The sequence below is a fragment of the Bufo bufo genome, chromosome 3 (assembly GCF_905171765.1).
Source record: "Bufo bufo chromosome 3, aBufBuf1.1, whole genome shotgun sequence".
Taxonomy (NCBI): domain Eukaryota; kingdom Metazoa; phylum Chordata; class Amphibia; order Anura; family Bufonidae; genus Bufo; species Bufo bufo.
The window spans coordinates 640,435,006-640,457,971 of NC_053391.1; the positions used below are offsets into that span (position 1 = coordinate 640,435,006).

At 42.5% G+C, this 22,966-nt stretch overlaps 1 protein-coding gene across 3 annotated transcripts in view; it reads left to right on the forward strand.

Moving 5' to 3' along the window:
- Positions 1 to 22,966, forward strand: part of SACS (sacsin molecular chaperone) — a 102,506-nt gene that overhangs the window by 7,533 nt on the left and 72,007 nt on the right. For all 3 annotated transcript variants that reach the window (XM_040426203.1, XM_040426202.1, XM_040426204.1), the window contains one exon: positions 7,666 to 8,076. In XM_040426203.1, the coding sequence (XP_040282137.1) occupies positions 8,054 to 8,076 (23 nt within the window). In that variant the 5' untranslated portion in view covers positions 7,666 to 8,053. The remainder of the gene's footprint in view (positions 1 to 7,665; positions 8,077 to 22,966) is intronic.

The following is a 22,966-nucleotide window of genomic DNA, read 5'->3' on the forward strand; positions in this document are numbered from 1 at the left end:
TCTCCTGAGTACGGCGATACCACATGTGTGACACGTTTTTGCTGCCTAGATGCGCAAAGGTGCCCAAATTCCTTTTAGGAGGGCATTTTTAGACATTTGGATACCAGACTTCTTCTCACGCTTTGGGGCCCCTAAAATGCCAGGGCAGTATAAATACCCCACATGTGACCCCATTTTGGAAAGAAGACACCCCAAGGTATTCAATGAGGGGCATAGCGAGTTCATAGAAAAAAAATTTTTTGGCACAAGTTAGCGGAAATTGATTTTTTTGATTTTTTTTTTCTCACAAAGTCTCCCTTTCCGCTAACTTGGGACAAAAATTTAAATCTTTCATGGACTCAATATGCCCCTCAGCGAATACCTTGGGGTGTCTTCTTTCCAAAATGGTGTTATTTGTGGGGTGTTTGTACTGCCCTGGCATTTGAGGGTCTCCGCAATCATTACATGTATGCCCAGCATTAGGAGTTTCTGCTATTCTCCTTATATTGAGCATACGGGTAATGAGATTTTTTTTTTTCCGTTCAGCCTCTGGGCTGAAAGAAAAAATGAACGGCACAGATTTCTTCATTCGCATTGATCAATGTGGATGAAAAAATCTCTGCCAAAAAAAGAAAAAGGAGGGGAAAGGCGTCTGCCAGGACATAGGAGCCCCGCCCAACATCCATACCCACTTAGCCCGTATGCCCTGGCAAACCAGATTTCTCCATTCACATCAATCGATGTGGATGAATAAATCCTTGCCGGGATTTTTTTTTTATATACAAAGTGTTTGCCAAAGTATATGAACACTGCCACCTCCTCAGCTCATATGCCTCGGCAAACGTATCTTTTACTGCAGAGGAGAAATCTCGTCTTGCAGCGCCGCATACACCGACTTGCGTGTAATCTGACAGCAGCGCAATGCTTCTGTCAGAATGCACATCAGTGCTGCAGCTAGTCGATCGGTTGGTCCACCTGGAAGGTAAAAAAAACAAAACAAAAAAGAAAAACCAGGCCGCAACGCAATAAATTTATTAACTTTTGAACAGAACATATAAACTTTTTTAAACTTTTTTAACTGAACGTTAACTTTTTTACTTACCGGTATTTTTTTTTTGGTTTAGTTTTTTTTACCTTTATAGAACAAACCTCTCCTTGCCCATGGGACAATGTGCAAAGCGCAAATCGCCCAAAGATGTGGCGAAGTACGTTATGCACTTTATCCCAGGTGAAAGGAGAGGTTTGCAGCAGCTGAGAGTAAAAGGGCCCTAATAGCCCTGTGTGCCTGTCCTGTGAGATGCAATCCCTATGCTAAGTGTACCTGGGTGTGGTACTTCCGGAAACACTCTCCAAAGCATAGGGCAGGGTAGTCAGGACAGAAATAGCGGGTGTCACGCCTTATTCCACTCCTGCTACAGACACGACATCTTTTTCGGGGTGACGGTTGGGTTGAGGTACCAGGAACGACACTGGGGAAATGTCGCTCGTGTAGACGGCTAACTACACTGGTGGATGGGGCCACGGAACCTTCTGGATACAGGAGGTTCTCAATGATCTCTTCCTGGAATTTGAGGAAGGATCCTGTTCTCCCAGCCTTACTGTAGAGAACAAAACTATTGTACAGAGCCAATTGAATTAAATATACAGACACCTTCTTATACCAGCGTCTGGTGCGTCGGGAAACTAAATACGGAGACAACATCTAGTCATTGAAGTCCACCCCTCCCATGAGCGCATTATAGTCGTGGACACAGAGGGGCTTTTCAATGACACGGGTTGCTCGCTCAATTTGTATTGTCGTGTCTGCGTGAATGGAGGAGAGCATGTAAACGTCACGCTTGTCTCTCTATTTCACCGCGAGCAGTTCTTCGTTACACAAGGCAGCCCTCTCCCCCCTTGCAAGACGGGTGGTAACGAGCCGTTGGGGGAAGCCCACGCGACTAGTTCGCGCGTTGCCACAGGCGCAAATCCGTTCTAGAAACAAATGCCTAAAGAGGGCCACACTTGTGTAGAAATTGTCCACATAAAGATGGTACCCCTTGCCAAATGAGGGTTACACCAAGTCCCAGACTGTCTTCCCACTGCTCCCCAGGTAGTCAGGGCAACCGACCGGCTCCAGGGTCTGATCTTTTCCCTCATAGATCCGAAATTTGTGGGTATAGCCTGTGGCCCTTTCACAGAGCTTATACAATTTGACCCCATACCGGACACGCTTGCTTGGGATGTATTGTTTGAAGCCAAGGCGCCCGGTAAAATGTATTAGGGACTCGTCTACGCAGATGTTTTGCTCGGGGGTATACAAATCTGCAAATTTCTGGTTGAAGTAGTCTATGAGGGGCTGAATTTTGTGGAGCCGGTCAAAAGCTGGGTGGCCTCTGGGACGGGAGGTGGTGTTGTCGCTAAAATGCAGGAAACGGAGGATGGCCTCAAATCGTGCCCTGGACATAGCAGCAGAGAACATGGGCATGTGATGAATCGGGTTCGTTGACCAATATGACCGCAATTCATGCTTTTTAGTTAGACCCATGTTGAGGAGAAGGCCCAGAAAAATTTTAATTTCGGAAACTTGGACTGGTTTCCACCGGAAAGGCTGGGCATAATAGCTTCCCGGGTTGGCGGATATAAATTGTGTGGCATACCGATTTGTTTCTGCCACGACTAAGTCCAAGAGCTCCGCAGTCAAGAACAGCTCAAAAAATCCTAGGGCCGAACCGATCTGAGCCGTCTCAACCCGAACTCCAGACTGGGCGGTGAAAGGGGGAACTAATGGTGCGGCTGAAGTTGGTGACTGCCAATCAGGGTTTGCCAGCACCTCAGGGATTCTAGGGGCTCTACGGGCCTGTCTGTGCGGTGGCTGCGACGGGGTAACTACTGCACGTGCCACCGTACCAGCTTCAACTGCCCTTCTGGTGCTCGCCACATCACCATGTTGTACGGCAGTGCTGGTACTAGGTCCAGGAAGGGCTGCGCTGCTGGTGTATGCCTCACCACGTGATCCGGCAGCGCCAGCCCCACTCTGCTGCTCTTGAAGCGGATCCTGCTCAACCTGTGGTCTAGCGACACGGGGCCGGGTACGCCTGGTTCTATCAGGGACCTCCACCTCCTCGTCCGAACTTTGGGTCAGAGAGCCACTGCTTTCTACAGGTTCATATTCTGACCCGCTAGATTCGTCAGATGAGGGTTCCCATTCCTCATCCGACTGGGTCAGAATCCTGTAGGCCTCTTCAGAAGAATACCCCCTGTTTGACATTTTGGACTACTAAATTTAGGGGTATTTCCTGAGACTACCCAAGAAAAAAAGCAAGCCTGTCTTACAAAGGGGAGGCTAGCGAAGTACAGGAGGCCGCTGCGGTTGATAAAAAATATCAAAACTGATTTTTTTATCGCCGCAGAGCGTGTAAAGTGAATGTGCAGTGATCGAAAAAAATAATAATTTTGTCACTGCGGTGGGGCGGGCGTGGGTGAACGCACGTGTGGGCGACCGATCAGGCCTGATCGGGCAAACACTGCGTTTTGGGTGGATGGCGAACTAAAGTGACACTAATACTATTATAGATCTGACTGTGATCAGTTTTGATCACTTACAGATACTATAAAAGTACAAATGCTGATTAGCGATACGCTAATCAGCGAATCAGTGACTGCGGTGCGGTGGGGTGGGCGCTAACCGATCGCTAACTACCTAACCAAGGGGCCTAAACTATCCTAAAACCTAACAGCCAATACTAGTGGGGAAAAAAAGTGACAGTTTACACTGATCACTTTTTGTCTTTCACTAAGTGATTGACAGGGGCGATCAAAGGGTTAATTGGGGTGCAGGGGGGTGATCTGGGGCTAAAGTGTGGTGTTGGTGCTACTCACTGTGAAGCCTGCTCCTCTGCTGGATCCAACCGACGAAAAGGACCAGCAGAGGAGCAGACAAGCCATATAACAGATCATATTTACTAATATGATCTGTTATATGGCTTGTGATTCGTTTTTTTGAAAATCGCCAGCCTGCCAGCCAATGATCGTTGCTGGCAGGCTGGTGACGAAATTGTTTTTTAACTTTTGCCGGCCCGCGATGCGCATGCGCGGGCCGGCTTTGAGCGAAATCTCGCGTCTCGCGAGATGACGCGTATATGCGTGACTCTGCGCAGCGCTGCCGCCTCCGGAACGCGATCCTGCGTTAGGCGGTCCGGAGGTGGTTAAAGGGGTTTTAGAGTGGAGTTCTTTAAAAAAAAAAAAAAAAGTTAAAAATATTAATCATTGCTCACCTCATCAACCCCCTTCCATTCTGACGCTGCCCTGGTCCCTGTTTCTCTCCTCTTCTCTCTCGGCCTTATTCACATGTCCTTGTCTGTGATGACATCAGTGACAAGATGCTTATATAAGCAGTATGGAGACAGCACGTCCTTTTGTTGGAATTATTTTCAGAGGCAACGTTTCCGCTGAAGAGCTGAAGGTTCTTCAGCCGAAACGTTTTGCGTCTGGAATAAATTCCAACAAAAGAGAGTGCTGTCTCCATACTTCTTGTATACGCATCTTGTTAATGATGTCATCACAGACAAGGACATTATTCTAGATGCAACGTTTCGGCTAAAGAACCTTCAGCCGAAACGTTGCATCTGGAAAGACCTTCAACAAAAGGACGTGCTGTCTCCATTCTTCTTATATAAGCATCTTGTCACTGATGTCATGCACAGCATGTCTCCATACTTCTTCTTGTATACGTGGATTATCTGACCAGCACGGGGAAGCTTGCCTGTTTTCCTGAAGACTTGCACCCACCACCTATTGAAATAGGCGTGCTGTCCGCCTATCTTTTTTCGAATCGGAGACAAGATGCTCAGTGGTTCATCTTTGAAGCATCCATATTTGGTCTGAGTGTCTATTTCTTTACCTCTGTGTGTCCATGGACACAGCTCAACTGAAAATGTATTTAAAGAACATCTCCTAGCCATGATCCATGAAACACGGACGGAACACTTATGCCATCCGTGTTGTGTCTTGGATCCATATACTGTAATGGATTGATCATGATGGACAAAAATAGGTCAAAAATCAATGGGTACATGTGCTGTCCATGGAGAACACTTAACAGAACACATCCGTGATTCACTGACGTCTAAATAAGGCCTAAGGCTGGCCATCTGGCTTTTTTTTTTAAACCCTAGAACCTACAATTGATCGGGGTCTACCTTCAGCACTCTGGTAGAAGTAACTTGGGTAATTTGGTCCACATAATGACCAATTTTATAGAATTTATTTAAATGAGTTATGTCACATTTATCCACAGATTAGGTGATAAATATATGACCACTTGAATCCCCACTAGGGATGAGCGAATTTCATGTCATGCGCTTCGTTTGGTGGTAAAAGCAGAATTGCATTATGGATTCCGTTACCATGGACCATAACGCAATTCTATGACGGAATGCATAACGGAATGCATTTAGAAGCATTACGTTATTCATTCCGTCATAATAGAAGTCTATGGGCTGCAAAACGGATCCGTCCCGTTTCCGTTATGCAGGGGAGTCCTATCCTGCATAGCGGAAACCACAACCGTGTTCTCTGCTGAGAAGGTCCAAAAGACCAAGCCAGATCTCTGCATAGGTATCTGTCAGGAGCGATCATCTGGAGTGAGACATTAACTCGTATGGTAAGCCTGCTGCCACACGTTCAGGGTCCTTGATGCAGTTTTTGAAGCCAGTGGCTCATAAAAGAAGAGAAAAAATAGATGAAAAACTGCAGCACTCCCAGTCTTGAATGCAATTTTGTGTTTCGACAGCAAAGTCTTTTTCAAGCTATTTATTTTGGCTACCACGGGGGCCCTCAGGTCGGGGCCTGGCACTGCAAGCACCACCGCCATTTTACACAGAAATCGACTAACAAGTGATGCTGTCCTGTTTTCACTTTGACGATCATAAAAGGAGAGAAAATATTGAGGGCAGACATGACTTCTCCTTTTTTTTTTTTTTCAATCCACTCCTTATTTTGTTGTCAAAACTGCATCAAAAAAGCTGAACGTGTGGCAGAACCCTAATCCAGAGAGACCCGGGCGTTGCATACATTTCATCTGTGTCATAAATAGGCGGTTTATCAGTCATCCGTATGAGTAATGTATGGGTCATATTCACACACGTTTTGTTTCAGATGCTCTGGTATTGTTCTGCACAAGTTATGAAAGTGAAGGTTTCAAAAAAATATTAATTGCCTAATATCTTTATGTAAAACATATGCCCACATTTTTTCTTTTATATAAAAATATACAAAACACATTTCTTTATATATAGAAGAGAAAATAAGAAAAACAAGACCACATACTGTATCAGAAGAAAGGGGGGGGGGGGGGGTACACATTTTGATACCATAATAGAAGTTAAGAAGTAGAAACTTGAGTAACTTTATAAAAACATTTACTTCTCTTTAACCTATCCTGAGTTGGTCTTTATTATTTGCGGAGCTGCATTCTCAGTTTTGTAGGCTTCAGAGCTAAACTCTCCTTTAGTTTAGTTATTTACGTTCTGGAACGTTTCCTCTTTATATCAGAAATTGTACAGTAATGTACTATAGGAAAAACTCACTCTTAAAGGGGTATTACCCTCACAGACAATGGGGGCATATCTCTAGGATATGCCCCCTTTGTCTGATAGGTGCTGATCCCAAGTGAATGGGAGCGTACCGCGCTTGCACGTCCACCACTCCCATTAATTTCTAGGGGGCTGACGGAAATAGCCGAGCCAGCACAGAGCTATTTTAGCTATTTTAGGCAACCCCATAGAAATAAATAATGGGGGGCTGTCCACATCTTTTGCGGCCCCATTGAAGTGAATGGGTCCGCATCCGAGCCGTCAAAACTGCGGCTCGGATGCGGACCAAAACAACGGCTGTGTGTATGAGGCCTTAGGGTAGTCTTGCAAGCTGTTAGATACCTGACAACAAGCTTATTGACTGTTTCCAATAGCAACTAGCAGAGTTATATGCCGTGTATTTATAGAATTAGTTGACCTATTTTACAGACTGTCGATTTAACTCTTGTTCACCAAATGCCTGAAGGTGGTGTAAACAGTGTCAGAATTGTGACTGACAGGTAATTAATATCCTGAACTTTCTCAACTGGTATTCTTGACTATTTTCTATATATTCATAGTAAGCCTCACGGAACTAAATAGGCACAAAATACAACATGAATTCTGATTGGGAAAGAAACAAAATCAAATATATTTATTCCAAATATGGGGCAAACAAATTCTTAAAGGGGGTATTACCATCTCCACAAGATATTCCATAAATAACAGAATGGAAGGGTCCCACCTATGAAATCCTCATCTTTCAGGAAGTAGAAACCCCTCATCTCCATTCACACCAACCATTTTTTTTCTCTTCATGGTCTTTGGAGGCTACAGAATGAGCCAAGCCACAGTTCTAAGAGGTGGGACCCAAACCTATCAGGCATTCATAATATATCCTTATGGATAAGTCAGATTTGTTGAAGAATATGTCTTTTAGTATTCTATAAACATAATATCTATCACAAGTTCTCATCACATAACACCATATCTCCAAATGACCATAGGAGATGAAGTGTCTTCTCTACCTGCATTAGTGCCCACTACCTTGGAGGTGGATGTAGCATTGATGTTCTAACATACGTTTTGCATTTTTATCAATTAACCTTCCATTCTTCTTCACTTGTCCCAGATATGGTGCTGCACTTCTGATCAAGATTGGCTGCTAATAAAAATTCAATTAGAAGAAACCCCTCCGTGAACCGGCTACATAGAAGAAGATAGTCAACACCAAGAGCGGCATCCTGTATTGTGAGTAAAGGAAAGTGTCCATGCAGAGAGGAGGAAACGAAAAGCCTCTGATAAGTTCATTTCTAATGGCCTGAAGTTGGAAAATTGGTGAAGGCGCCATTTTGAAAGACAAACGAGCCAGATGGAGTTAGAAGAATAACGGAGTAATTCAAGGCAAAATGACTGCTGTTAGGTAGCGCACAGACTTGGTCAAATCAAGTCACAGAACACAGAAGAATTGCTGAAGAGTCAGTGTTTTCTATGTGTCTTTCAAGAATCACAAGATAAACATGACGGAGGCCATGGATGCCAAGTAAGTCTTTTTTTCTTCTTGTAAAACGGTAATTTTAAATTCAGTCTTCCTGGAAATTAAAGGGGTTTTCTAGGACTAAGTTATTGGTGATCTTTTCCTAGAACAGGTCATCAATACTAGATAAGTCTGTGAATGGAAGCAGTGCTGGTGTAACCAGGCACAGCTACTACACAGTGTATGAAGTTCTGGGGTCTGGTTTCTGTGCCACAGATAGTAAAAACAGTGAATTGGCGGTGCTGTAGGCAGTCGGACTCCTGATACTGATGAGTTGTCAATATGTTTGACCTGGAAATCCTCTTTTAATATGTATGTTTCAGAAGAAACATACAAAAACTTAAGACCATTGAAGTTGGTTCATCCAGTCAGTGTATTAAAGGGGTTTTCTGAGATTTTTTAACTAAATGATAAGTCATCAGTATCTGATGAATGGAAGTCTGATACCCGAGATCCCTGCTGATCAGCTGTTTGAGAAGGCATAGTTGCACCAAGGCCTTCTCTTAGCTTTAATATAGTAAAAAAGTGTAAGGCTGGCACTCAAATATGTGATTCTATTGAAAAGTGGCAATTTATTTCAACATTAAATTAAAACCAGCATAACATCCACAATAAAAGGACATAAAAATACAATCACTAAAAATAAAATACAAAAAAATATGTATAGGAATATAAATATAAAAACCGCAGGATAAATACACACTGTTGGTGATCACTATTATGATCAATGTAGTGTTGGAGATGTCCCTTAGAAGACTCAAAATGTATATATCCCCTAGTTGGATCTGCAGGGAAATCCTTTAGAACAGTCACTCTATCATATATAATTGTGTTCTCCTTGGAATAATTCCCCAATTTGGGACAGAAGGTATTCCGGAATCGGCACTATGGCCGGATGGTAATATCGATTCAAGGAGAAGGTATAAAATTCCAACTAATATTAGTACACCGGAATGTTAGTATAAGGCTGCAGGTGAGGACGCCAAACAGCGTGAGAAGAAGCCGGCGCAGTGTGGTGAGTAGCGGCAAGAGAAATAAATTTTCCAACTACCGGCCCTGAATCGGAAGGGTAAGAGAAACGGTTCCGCTTTACTCCTCACCTGCAGCCTTATACTAACATTCCGGTGTACTAATATTAGTTGGAATTTTATACCTTCTCCTTGAATCGATATTACCATCCGGCCATAGTGCCGATTCCAGAATACCTTCTGTCCCAAATTGGGGAATTATTCCAAGGAGGACACAATTATATATGATAGAGTGACTGTCCCTGCAGATCCAACTAGGGAATATATACATTTTGAGTCTTCTAAGGGACATCTCCAACACTACATTGATCATAATAGTGATCACCAACAGTGAGTATTTATCCGGCGGTTTTTATCTTTATATTCCTATACATATTTTTTTGTATTTTTTTTTTAGTGATTGTATTTTTATGTCCTTTTATTGTGGATGTTATGCTGGTTTTAATTTAATGTTAAAATAAATTGCCACTTTTCAATAGAATCACATATTTAAATGCCAGCCTTACACTTTTTTACTATATTATTCTTCTCACTGATTGGGTGATCAGTTTTTAGGCTAGAGCACCAGTTCCGTTTGGGAGAGGTGGTGAGCTATCCACTATTGTGTTACATACTTCTCTTAGCTTTGCCTAGGCCAGGGACGACGCGTTCATCAGTCACACGGCCTAGGCACAGCTCTGCCCCAATGAAGCGAATGGGGCTGAGTTGAGATACCAAGCACAGCCGCTATACATGGTGCTGTTCTTGGTAAGCTGCGAGAAGGCCGCGGTGCTATTGTGAGCACTGGTATTGTCTGAGACAGCTGATCGGTGGAGGCCCCAGGTATCGATCAGATATGGATGACCTATCAAGAGGATAAGTCATCGGTTAAAAAAAATTCTGAAAACCCCTTTAAGCATTTGTTTGTGGGTAGATAACCCCTTGCTGGACTGTGTCTCTCTCTATACTGGCATGTAGTCAGGGGAAATTTTGTGGAGAGTTACGATGCAGAGAATGTTATCTCTCATTTTATTTTATACAGGGCCTTTTTTGGAGAATTCAGATTTATTTTAGATAAATGACCACTTATGTAATGCATGATCCACTGTGACATCGTAGTGCCCAAACAGAGCATATGGACAACCTAGGGAGTCATGTAAACTGTGGACAGCACAAGCAAGGGGCCAGAAAGAGCGGGAAAAAAGTACCTTTTGTAGAGCTTTTATTATCAGGTTTCATCTGAATATGAAGTTTTATTCTGCCAGATTCTGATCTTGTAAGTTCCCAGGAGGCACTTCACTGTGAAGCGTTCCCCGCTTTCTGCCTTGACCTCTAGTTGAATACTACATATATCCCTACGAGCAGAGGGAAGGGGTTGGGAATCAAGAGCACGTGAATCTCCGCCTCCAGTGCACCTGCAGTTGTTGTGCTTGACAGAATAAAAGTTGTTATTCACACTACTCCTGATAATAGCAGCGAACTTCTTATGCTACAGGAATTCCTATGTATATTTCTTGGTACTGCAGCTGTGGCTTGAAATCAAATTTAATTAAAAATCTATCTGGTTAAAAATATAATTGAATAAAAATCAATCAGCAACATTACAAAAAGCCATTATGTAACCGAGGCATAACCTGCTGCGTTATGGGGCTGATTCTCATCACCTGTAATCAGTATTGTTATCGTGCTCGCTGCACATTCCTGAACAGTGAAGTATTGTATATCCTTATCCCGGTTCGCAGCAAGGTCATCGCGCCTTCATACTTCTCGGTGCTGAAACAACACATGTAGTAGACTGCTTATTTCTGACCAAATATAAGGCAGTGATGCCCAGCTGGGGCCGGCATATGGACATCATATGGGTCTGTGCTGTATAGCACAAGCTCATGCTGTACCTCTGTCTGCCCCTGGTCTTTTTTGATTTTGTGAGGAGCCACAATAAGAAAATCATGGAATAATTTTTTGGCTCTCTTATTATTAAGGTATCTATCCCTAGAAGCATGACTTGTAGAAAAGAATACCGTGCCTTATTTCCCAATTTCCTCATCGCTTAAAATTTTCTCTACCAGAATATGTGTCGACCTCGCTGAGCAGAAATGCTTCGCTATAGTGATATCATATGAAAGCCTTTTGTGGCATCTTTATGCATGGTTAGAATCTGAGGACTGTGTTGGAGGGGCATATTATTGATGAATCCAATAATGTTAACCCCTTGACACTCCATGGTGTACCTGTATACACCGGGACCCCTTTGGTGATTGAAAGCCATGCTCTTGTTGTAACAGCTTAAGCTTCTATTCCCGGCTGAATGTAATTGTCCGGGAAGAAAATATTCATGACCGATCATCAATATCTGATCGGTGGGGGTCCACCACCTAGCACCGCCACTGACCAGCTGTTTGAAGAGGGCTTGGTGCTGTGGCCTCTTTACAGCACGTCAAGCACAGTGCTCTACATTGTATAGCGGCTATGCCTGGTACTGCAGCTCAGCCCCCCACTTGAAAGCCCAAAATAGGCCAGACCTTAAAAAATACATTAGTGTATTGTTGTCCAAACCCGCTGAGGATGGCCGTTTCAGTGACAGTCTGATGTATATAGGGGGCTCCCAATCTCCCATTACAGATTATGTTGGGGGAGAGAAGGATCGGGCAAATTGCTTTTTTTTTTTCACCCCATCCTCCGGACGGTTATATTATCATATTATCATGACGGAAGCGTTTTTGCTGATCCATGAGGGATCCAGCAAAAACGCTGGTGTGAAAGTAGCCTAAAAGGTTATTTTTTTATTTTTTTGCTCTGGATCAGTGCCCAAGACCCCCCTGCCCCACAGCTGATACATAAGTCTGGCACTTTCGGCACTTCTGTAAATTAAAATCTCATGTCTTACAAGAGCAAGGTTTTAAAATAGAGAGTTCATTGATTAAAAGAGATTTACAAGAATAGTAAAATAGATGAATCCTTGAATGACCCTGCCTGAAAAGGCCTTAATGGTGTTATCCAGTAATTTGATATTGATGGCCTATCCCAGTGATGGCTAACCCCTAGCACGCCAGCTGTTGTAAAACTGCCACTCCCAGCATTTTCATTTTCTGTTAAAGGGCTTCTGCCACTAAAGTCATATATTTTTTTTTTGGCTACTTAAATTCCTTATACTGCGATATATCAATCTATAATGCTCTTACTCATTTTGGTTCAGCAGTTTCTTCAAAAAACAGACTTTTATAATGTGTAAATTACCTCTCTACCGGCAAGTAGGGCGGCTACTTACTGGTAGCAGCCGCATCCTCCTTTCATAAAGACGCCCCCTCCTCATGTTGATTGACAGGGCCAGCGAACGCGCTCGTTCTCTGGCTGGCCCTGTCTGCGTTCAAAATCTGGCGCCTGCGCCGTACCTGTCTTCAGTCGGCGCAGGCGCACTGAGAGGAGGACGCTCGCTCGGCCGCTCCTTCCTCAGTGCGCCTGCGCCGGGTGTAGATGTGACGTCATCGGCGCAGGCGCATTGAGGATGGAGCGGCCGAGCGAGCGTCCTCCTCTCAGTGCGCCTGCGCCGACTGAAGACAGGTACGGCGCAGGCGCCAGATTTTTTTTTTTTTTTAATTATCTTTTTATTTTCATTTTAAAAGCATAGACAGGTAGACAAGTTGACATCACTTATCATTTTTTACCAAATGCTTAACATTTACAAAAGACTATTTGTTATCAATAATCTTAGAGCATAGAGAACATAAGCAAATGATGGTACAATTATATAATACCGTATCCAATTGTATAGGATTATGCATAGAATAAAAAAGAAAAAAAAATCAGCAGTAAAAGTAATCCTAACTTAGGTAAGTAAGAAAAACAAATAAATAAATGACACAAACAATGGGGGAATTGACAGAGACACGACACAAGAGGAAAGGAAGTAAAACGTAGATGCCATTCATTCACTGGTTAGGCTCATGAACGTTGTCCCATAACTGCCATATTTTGTTGAACCTCTCCAAACTATTAGTTAGACCAGCTGATAGATATTCCATCCTTCTAACCTCGGTGATATTGGTAAGAAGGTCTAGCTGGGTGGGGGAAGTTGTTTTCTTCCAGAATCTAGCTATAAGACGTCTGGCTGCGGTCAGAATGTGTAAAGTAAGAAATAAAACATGTCTCCTCAATGATATCGACGGCATATTTAACAAATAAAAGAAAGGGTCTAGTGGGAATCTGATATTGAGCAGACTGAAAAGAACTTCCTGTACCATATGCCAATAAGACTGAATCAGGGGGCACTCCCAGAAAATATGTATATGAGAACCTTCTCCTGTAGCACATCTCCAACATCTATCTGAGATGTTAGGGTTAAGGTGCCTCAATAGTTTTGGGGTGTGATACCAAAACATAAGTATCTTGTAAGAGTTTTCCTTATGTGTAACGCAGGAGGAGGTCTTTGCAGTCCTTTCCCAAATCAGCTTCCATTCAGCAGACGACACATAACAACCAAGGATAGATTCCCATTTAATCATATAAGGATGTTTCACAGTTGAAGACGACAATATACCATAAATCTCTGAAATGAGACCCCTAGTGGTGCTTGACAACTTGCATAATTTCTCAAATGTAGAAGGGGTGGAGACAGTCGAGGATTTAAAGAGGCTAGAAAGCAGATGCTGAAGTTGTAGATATTGATATCCAGAAGATTCAAATAACTTAAAGGACATTCTTAACCTATCCAGTGGCAATAAACTGAGTGTTTTATGGTCAGTTATATCCACAAAGCGAAATAATTTATTGGAGAACCAAGGCTTAAGAAAAGAGGCGTGCATACCCATCGGGAACAGGGGATTAAATAAGAAGGAAGTCATTGAAGACTTTTCAGGTGCTAGAGAGAATTTACGATTACAACTACGCCAAATATTATATGTATGAGTGATTGGACCTAACATTTCCGGAACCAACGTGTTCGGAAGTGGTGTCCATAAAAGTGAATTGGGATGTATAGGGGCTAACCATAATTTTTCTATTTCTAGCCATCTGGAATAAGCATATAAATTAGACCATGCCGGGAGCCTTCTGAGATGTGTGGCCCAATAATACCTCGTAACATCTGGAGCTGCCAGACCACCTTGAGTTTTGAGTGCCGTGAGAGTTGCACATCCAATCCGATGCCTCTTCCCATTCCATATAAAATTTAGCATACTTGTCTGAAAGGTCCTTAGGTCCTTTAGAGGAACAGGGATCGGTAGTGTTTCAAACAAATATAAAAGTTTAGGCAAAATTGTCATTTTGACCGCTGCTATGCGACCTAATAAGGAAATGGGAAGAGACATCCACCTGGTCATGAGCATCTTTAGTTCACGGAAAGTATTTGGAAAATTTTGACCATATAGTGAACCATATGTCGGAGTTAGGCTAATTCCAAGATAACGCAGCTTTGTGTCTTGCCATCTAAAGCGAAAGTTAGTTTTTAGTATAGTTAAATCATCTAGGGAGAAGTTGAGAGGTAAGGCTTCAGTCTTAGCAGTATTAACCTTGTAACCCGATAACCTGCCGTAGGTTTCCAGAAGGCGAAAGAGGTTAGGAAGTGAGATGTGTGGATTTGTCAATGTAAGCAAGATATCATCAGCGAACAAGGACAATTTGAACTCTACTTTATTCACCAAAACTCCACGGATATCAGGGTGAGCCCTAATGGCTGCTGCGAGGGGCTCAATGCAAAGGACAAAAATTAATGGGGACAGTGGACAGCCCTGACGTGTACCATTATATATGGGGAAGATCGAAGATTGTGCATGAGACATTTTTACTGTAGCTGTAGGCTGGGCATATAGGACTTTTAGGGCATTAAGAAATGGTCCAGCAATGCCAAAGGCCCCCAGGGCGGAGAACATAAACGGCCAATTTAATCGATCAAACGCCTTTTCAGCGTCAAGGCTTAGCAAAAGTGCTACGTCGTTACGCTTATTAACTATTTCCACTAAATCGATAGTTCGCCTAGTATTGTCTCCTCCCTGACGATCTCTGACAAAACCCACCTGGTCCTTGTGCACTAAATGGGGGAGCCAAATGGAAAGGCGATTAGCTAAAGTTTTGGTAAATATTTTGAGGTCCGAATTAAGAAGGGCTATAGGTCTATAATTGGCACATTCTAGTGGGTCCTTTCCGGGTTTTGGGATTACTGTAATGTACGAATGTGAAAGCGATGGAGGTATTGGGGATCCCTACAAGAAAGAGTTAAATAATAATATCATTTGGGGCATCAGGATATCCGAAAAGGTTTTGTAGTATACATACGGCAGACCATCAGGTCCCGGGGACTTGTTATTGGGAAGCTGCTTCAGTACCTCTTGTAATTCCTCTGACGTTATAGGGGCATTTAATGAAGAAATAGCTTCCTCTGATAGTTTAGGTAGTTTGCATTGCATCAAGAAGTTATCAAAAAGTTGTTGACGCTTTTCATGATCCATTGGCGTCTGTTGTGGTATAGAGTAAAGCGATGTGTAAAACTTTTGAAAAAGTTCCGAGATAACAACAGGATCATATACTAATGTACCATCAGATGACCTCATAACTGTCGGATTTCCCACTAAGTTGGACTCGCGCAGCTGACGTGCCAAAAGGGTATGTGATTTATTGCCCCATGCATAGAACCTTTGCCTGGAGTACAATAAAAGTTTTTCAGTCTTGTGGCATATAATATCCCTTAATCTGTCCCTAAGAACCACTATACGGCGAAGCAGGTGTCGTGAACGGCGCGAGCCCAACTTACCTTCCAAATCCTTAAGCTGAGCAGTGAGAATGACCTGTTGTTGAATCCGGTCCTTCTTTAGTTTAGAACCCATAGCAATACAATTGCCTCTAAAAACCGCTTTATGCGCTTCCCACAACGTAGAAACCAAGGAGACGGAAGACTGATTTAGGGCAAAGTATTCTGTTAAGCTATCTCTAAGTTCCTGTCTAAGTGGTAGACTATTTAAAAAAGTCTCATTTAGGCGCCAATGGCACTTTTTTACATGATAACCCGAAGTTTTTAGGGTGATGGTGATCGGGGCATGGTCTGACCATGTGATATGGCCAAGGTCAGCCTCCTTTAGCATTCGGAGGATTGGAACATTTCCAAAAAAATAATCTATCCTAGAGTGGGTGCTATGTGGGTGAGAGAAAAAAGTGTATGATTTTGCTGAAGGATAATTAACTCTCCAGAGGTCATAAAGAGCATAGCGTCGAATGAGACGCCTAAAAAGACATGACAATCTGCGTTGTTTACGCGAAGGGGCGGAGCTATTTAAGGGCAGCCTATCCATATGCTCAGAGAAAGAGATGTTGAAATCTCCTCCCACGATCATAGGGGAAGGTAGGTACTGGGATAGTTTAAAAAATACCTTGTTCAAAAAAGGAATTTGGGCCGTGTTAGGGGAGTATAAGTTACATAGTATAATCGGTTGGCCCCTAAGTGTAGCCTTGAGTATAATATACCTTCCTTCCACATCAGAGATGCAAGTTTCTACATTTATTGGACAATGAGTAGCTAAGAGGATGGCTACACCCGCCACTTTTTTCCCTGACGTTGCAGAATAAACTCTGGGAAATGATCTTTGTGCAAATTTAAAGGTGCCCTGCTGATCAAAATGAGTCTCCTGTAGAAAGACTATATCTGCTTTTTGCGATCTACACTCATTAATTGCTAACCTTCTTTTAGTGTTGGAATTAAGGCCCTTCACATTCAATGACATACATTTAACCATCATAAGTAGACTTGAAAAGGAATACTTGCAATATTCATGTCGATCTGCCGAGACCACAACATGTGCATATTCACCACTTCATGTAGTAGGAGACGAGTATACCATGGACATCTAGCTGTAAAAAACATAAATGGGGAACACAAAAGGGAAGACGGGGAAGACACAAGACAATATACAATTAAAGAACAAAACCTTAAGGTGATGGTAACATTGGACCAAATTGTCCAGATAGGGATCAGTGAACCACATTGAAAGCGGTTTGGTTCATTTTGTAACCATCTCATTATCCCTAAAAACAAAAGGGATAAAGAGAGGGTCAAAGTACTCATCCCATATGAGAAGGCATGACTGAGCGCCCCCAAAAAAGCCGTCCATAAAGGATAACTGATTAATAGGTAAAACAGTGTTATCAATAAGGAAACCACATAGATTCTTGAAACACTAAACATGGTTTCTGAGACAAAAAAGCAAGAACGCCGCATAGTAGCGGAAGAAAAAACAGGAGACGTGCAATATATAACACTACACAGTACATTACTCAAGGAGGTGCATCACGGGACCCCATATGAGGCAAGGAATCTTGTGGAGGTGATCTTCTTCTTTTCTGTCGTACAGTCTGCCAGACTGGATCCAGAGCAGGATTCGGATCTTGAATTTCCCAATCTGCAATAGAAGGCACCTCAATATCTAGAGCTGAGCAGAAGGCTAGGAGATCCGCATGCTGACGTAGAATAGATGACCTGCCATTTTTGGATGCTATTAGGGCAAACGGGAAACCCCATCTATATGGAATCTTCTTTTCTCTCAAGAGATTCAATAAAGGTTGTAGAACTCTTCGTTTTTGAAGTGTCCACCAGGAAAGATCCTGATACAGTTGGACGGTCTGGCCCTTAAAATCGACGGTTTTCATAGCTCTGGCCTTGGCCATTATGTTTTCTTTCAGCTGAAAATCATGCACACAGCAAATGATGTCTCTCGGCTGTGCTGCTGAGGATTTAGGACGAAGCGCCCTATGAGCGCGATCAAGCTTGATGTCTTGTGGTGGCTGAGACCCCAAGATAGTGTTGAAAAGTTCAGACAGCATGACTGGTATGTTTTTATCAGCGTCTGGTTCAGGCAAACCTCTAATACGGATATTATTTCTGCGTCCCCTATTATCTAAGTCTTCTAAATGACGAGTATTTTCTCTGATGACTTGGGACTGGGAGGTTATAATTGAGTGCAGGTTAGCAACACTTCTGCGTGTATCGTCGTGATCAATCTCCATAGAATCCATGCGGCCAGACAACTGCTTAAAATCTTGCCTAAGTGCTGATATTTCTGATTTACAGGCACTCCTGACTTCAGCAATCAATATTTTAAAGTCAGCTTTGGTGGGTAAGTGCTGCAATGATTGGTGCAATAGTGCCGAAGATTGCGTGGAAGGCACAGACCCTTCATCTCCCTCATCCATCGAGTCAGATAAACGGTCCCATGTAGCTGCTCCTCCATCCCCTGCTGTATGGTGGCTTGGTTCATGAGGATCCCCAGGGGGTTCACTCCAATCACGCCGTCGTTGCGAAGGTGTGGCCGACTGCCTAGTGTTTTTAAGCGCTTGTTTAGGCGGCATAATGGCGGCGTACTCAGCCTCGTGTTCAAGCCTTATGGCGGGAACGGCGAAACACCCCGACGATCTGGGGGTAAATGCCTTCGCTGACGGCGATAAAGCTGTAGGATTTAGTCCCTGGGAAAGTTTGCCCTCTTCTCTCGGAAGCGTAAGATCTTTTTGCAGTGCCGCGGACTCACACTCACCCGAGGTGGATGACACAGGTAGGCCGCACTCCGTAGACGTCTTCCCCGAGGCTCGACACAGGTAAGAGTCCAATGTATTCTTTGGTTTAGCAGGGGTCTGGGAGTTGCTAGGATGTTTAAGCTGCAGTTTTCTCCCCATGTACTGTAATGAAAAAGCCTAAAAGTCTCCCTCTCATAGATCAAGCGGCGGAGCTCAGCGTTCAGGCGGCCATTCCTACAGACGCCCAGGCCATGCCCCAGGCGCCAGATTTTGAACGCAGACAGGGACAGCCAGAGGACGAGCGCGTTTGCTGGCCCTGTCAATCAACATGAGGAGGGGCGTCTTTATGAAAGGAGGATGCGGCTGCTACCAGCAAGTAGCCGCCCTACTTGCTGGTAGAGAGCTCATTTACATATTATAAAAGTCCGTTTTTTTTAAGAAACTGCTGAACCAAAATGAGTAAGAGCATTATATATTGATATATCGCAGTATAAGGAATTTAAGTAGCCCAAAAAAAAAAAGACTTTAGTGGGGTGACAGAAGCCCTTTAAGTTCTAAGAACAGCCAAGCAAGTGTTCATCTTAGTAGTTGTAGTTTTACCATAGCTGGAGTGCCGGAGGTTAGCCATCACAGGCCTATCCTCAGGATATCAGATTGGCGGGGATTTGACTCCTGGCTTCCCCACTAATCAGCTGTTTGAAGAGGCTGCTGCTCTCATCGGAGCTCTGGTGAGCACCGCAGCCTCTTCACAGTTTACCAAACACAGTGCTATTGTATAGTGGCTATGCTTGGTATCACAGCTCAGCCCCATTTACTTGAGTTTTGCCTAGGCCATGTGACCAATAAACATGACATCATTGGCCTAAGAAGAGGCCCAAGCATGCACGAAGCGCCGCGGCCTCTTCAAACAGCTGATCATGTGGCAGGCGCAGCACTATGAAATGCCTTTTGCGCTGTGGTATTAGAAGAATTTTGATATCTCTGACTTTTAGTCTAACCAAACTGTCTATTACTCTGTAATTCCTCTAGCGCCGTTCTGTGGAAAAAGTAGTTTTAAAGAGCACACCAAATGCTTGAAATAACTTCTTTACTAACTTCAACTTTTCTTCATATATAACACTGCCGCCTCTGCAGCAGATAATCCATGTACATAACACGTGTTGAAAAGATATCACAAAATGGCGGTATGCATAAGATGGTGGTTCAACTGTTCAATCTTGTCATTCAACATAAAATGGTGGATATATTTCTCTTTTGAGTATGTGTACTCTCACTTTAAGTTATTTAAGGACTTTATGACCGCTTTGAGAGGTATATCTGAGGTCTAACTAATAGTTCACTTGCTGAATTTGGTGGCAATTTGCAATATGCAGTTAGCAGTAACTATCTGCAGATTGGTTGAGTATGATCTGGTATGGTTGTATGCAATTTGGATTGCAATATGGAATTTGAATTTGGATTGTAAACTTTGTAGTTTGCAATTGGTGGAACAGTAAGTAAACACACATATAACTGGTTCAGTATACAGTTCTAATCACTATATAAACAGTAGGAACATTATATAACTGTTTTAAATACCTATTTTGGCCTCTGTGCCTCCATAAAATACAGGTCTTAGTGGAGTGAATGTCTGTTCAGCTTCTCTCTGGTGAAAAATAATTTCTAGCAGCTCCTGCTAGGGAATTTCCTACACAGGCTGTGTGTGAGGCTGGCTGTGATTGGCCAAGACTCCTGCTGTGTGTGAGACTGGCTGTGATTGGTCTAGATGTTTGCCCAGCAACAACAGTTTAACTCTATGCTTTCTGTTGTTTCTCCTGTGTCATTGAGTTTACCTCACATCCATATAATGTGAACACAATATATATAACCGTTATATGACATCCAAACATGAAGTCACTGTAAATAACTCTGCTTTTGTCTTTAGCACACAAACATAGGAACTATATTATGGTTATTGGCAGGTCTAGCTGTATTAACATATAAGCTATGTTAGCAACCTAGGACAGGTCTTAGCTGGCCAGCTACAGATCAGTGGGGGTGTCATACCCCCCAGCAATCTAATATTAATGACCTGAGGATTGGTCATCAATATCTTTGTACTGCACAACCACTTTAAATGCATCATTGAGTTACAAGGATTGTTTTGGTCTAGAGCGCCGCCTCTGTCCAGGCTGCCTCCTTGTGTTAGGGAGGAAACAGTCAATATAACCCTATAAATTCCATTCTAGATATGTTAAGACCTACTTTAAGCTGAAGTTACATTCATACACTTGGCTAGAGTATTACATATTATTGGCAAATGATTAGTAGAAAAGCTATACATTTTACAAAAAAAAAAAGCGCATTTCTTTGTAAGTAGTGGGTGCAATGACAGGGATCAGTGATTTCGCCAGTCCCCGTCATTGTACCCCTCAGATGCTGTGTTTATAGCTTATCGTGGCATCTGACAGTAATAATACAGTGTAAAATAAATAAAAAAATAAATAAAAAAATCATACTTACCTCATCTGTTTGCTTACGACAAGCCACCGCCATCTTGATTGAATATCTTGCACGAAATCTCACATGGACCATGATGACATCATCACGTCGGCTGGCTTGGTGATGTCATGTCATTGCGCACGATTTCGTGCGAGATATTCAATCAAGATGGCATTGGCCAACCCGTTGTGAGCAAGCAGGTAAGGTAAGCATCATTTTTTTGTTTGTTTTTTTACCGCCATGTAGGGAAAATTCGATTCACTACCATGAAGCATGAGGAAATTCGGCTTCGTGGCGAATCAAATTTTCACTGAAATTCGGATCACCCAACTCGCTCAACACTGATGGGCAGCATACAGCACCTCAAGTTCATATATAAAAAAACTTGATAGCATATTTAAGAAACTCCCCAGTTTATTATTATAGACATGTTCATGTGGCTGAGATGACTTCTAGGTACAGAGGCAGGACAGCCAGTGTCCTCCTTTCCAGAAACCTATCTTCTCAAAGTTGCTGTAGGAGCCCCATATTCAATCATCTGGTAGCATCTTGCTGCTGTGTGAGCCAGTGATATTTGTATGTATCCGTATGGTGGGCCCCAAAATAGATTTTACTGGTGGGCCTTAGACAGCCAAATCCGACACTACATTCCACACACAGAAGATGCACTTAAAGGAAATGTGTTACCAAAAATGTTATCTGCCACTTAAAACCAGATAGTGACACATCTCCTTTTTTTTCGAAACTGATTTTATTTTCTGATTACAGATTTTTTATACCATTCCTGAACATGATTATGGGGGCAGCCATCTTGCCTGAGCATTTACAAAGCATTAAAGGCTATGTACACATTTAGGGGCAATTTATTTTATTATTGCATTATACTCATATTGAACTAAAAATATATTTTTTAATTGGTCTTTATTAAATATATGGAGTCCTTTTTTTGTGTACAGAGCTCAGATACTCTACTAGCTGCCCGTCGATTTTATCTCTTTTCCGTCATCTGGGATGCACACGGACTCCTTATCTATGATCTCTGACATTTATAAACAATCTTTATACCTCAATCCTTATCTTACTGATAAGAATGAGGCTTAAATGTTTATGACATCTTAGTAGTTTAGAGATAAGGGTTATCAGATGAGAGGCACAAAGTGAAAATACCAGTCACACAATTTAGAAAAACACTTAACCGTTTGTGACAGAATGGCTCAATATTTTTGATAAAGGCCAATTGAAAATATGATTTTTAGCCAAAAATAAGTAAAATGCAATCATAAACAAAAATTGCTTTTCAAAAGTGTACATGGCATTTAAAAAATTGCTTTACACCAGCCTCATGGTCCATAGACACAATAGTCTGGAGGGAACCTCACTTTCTTCTATGGGAGAGTTTTCTAGGCCGCTCTGTGATCTGTGCAGAGGTCATTGTACAAGGAGAGAAGAGATAAGCTTTGACAATCGCCTATTGTGATTGGTGGATCCTGTCTTTTCTATACACACAGGTGATATCATTAGAGGTAGGATTAGAATTACAGATAAGCAGATAACTGCAATAAAGTCATCTGTACAGACTAAGAAGTGGCGCCAACTATTAGCCATAGTGGCCAGCGCAAAAACTGCAGGAATTAGTTTTTTGTTTAAATATAGACCGTTTCCTGGAAAATTTAAAATAACATCATCAAAGATTCTTTAAAAATATATTTAACATAAAAACTTGATTTAAACAATAGGTTATTTTCTGATGACACATTCCCTTTAAATATAACCTCACTCCCCCATTATCTGTTACATGATGTTGTATTGGAGTGTTACATTGTCTGTTCTTTACAGTTTACATGACCTGAATCTAAATCCTGCTGCTGACTCACAATTTCTCGTCTGCAGTCTTTTTACATCTTCCTTTTTTTTCA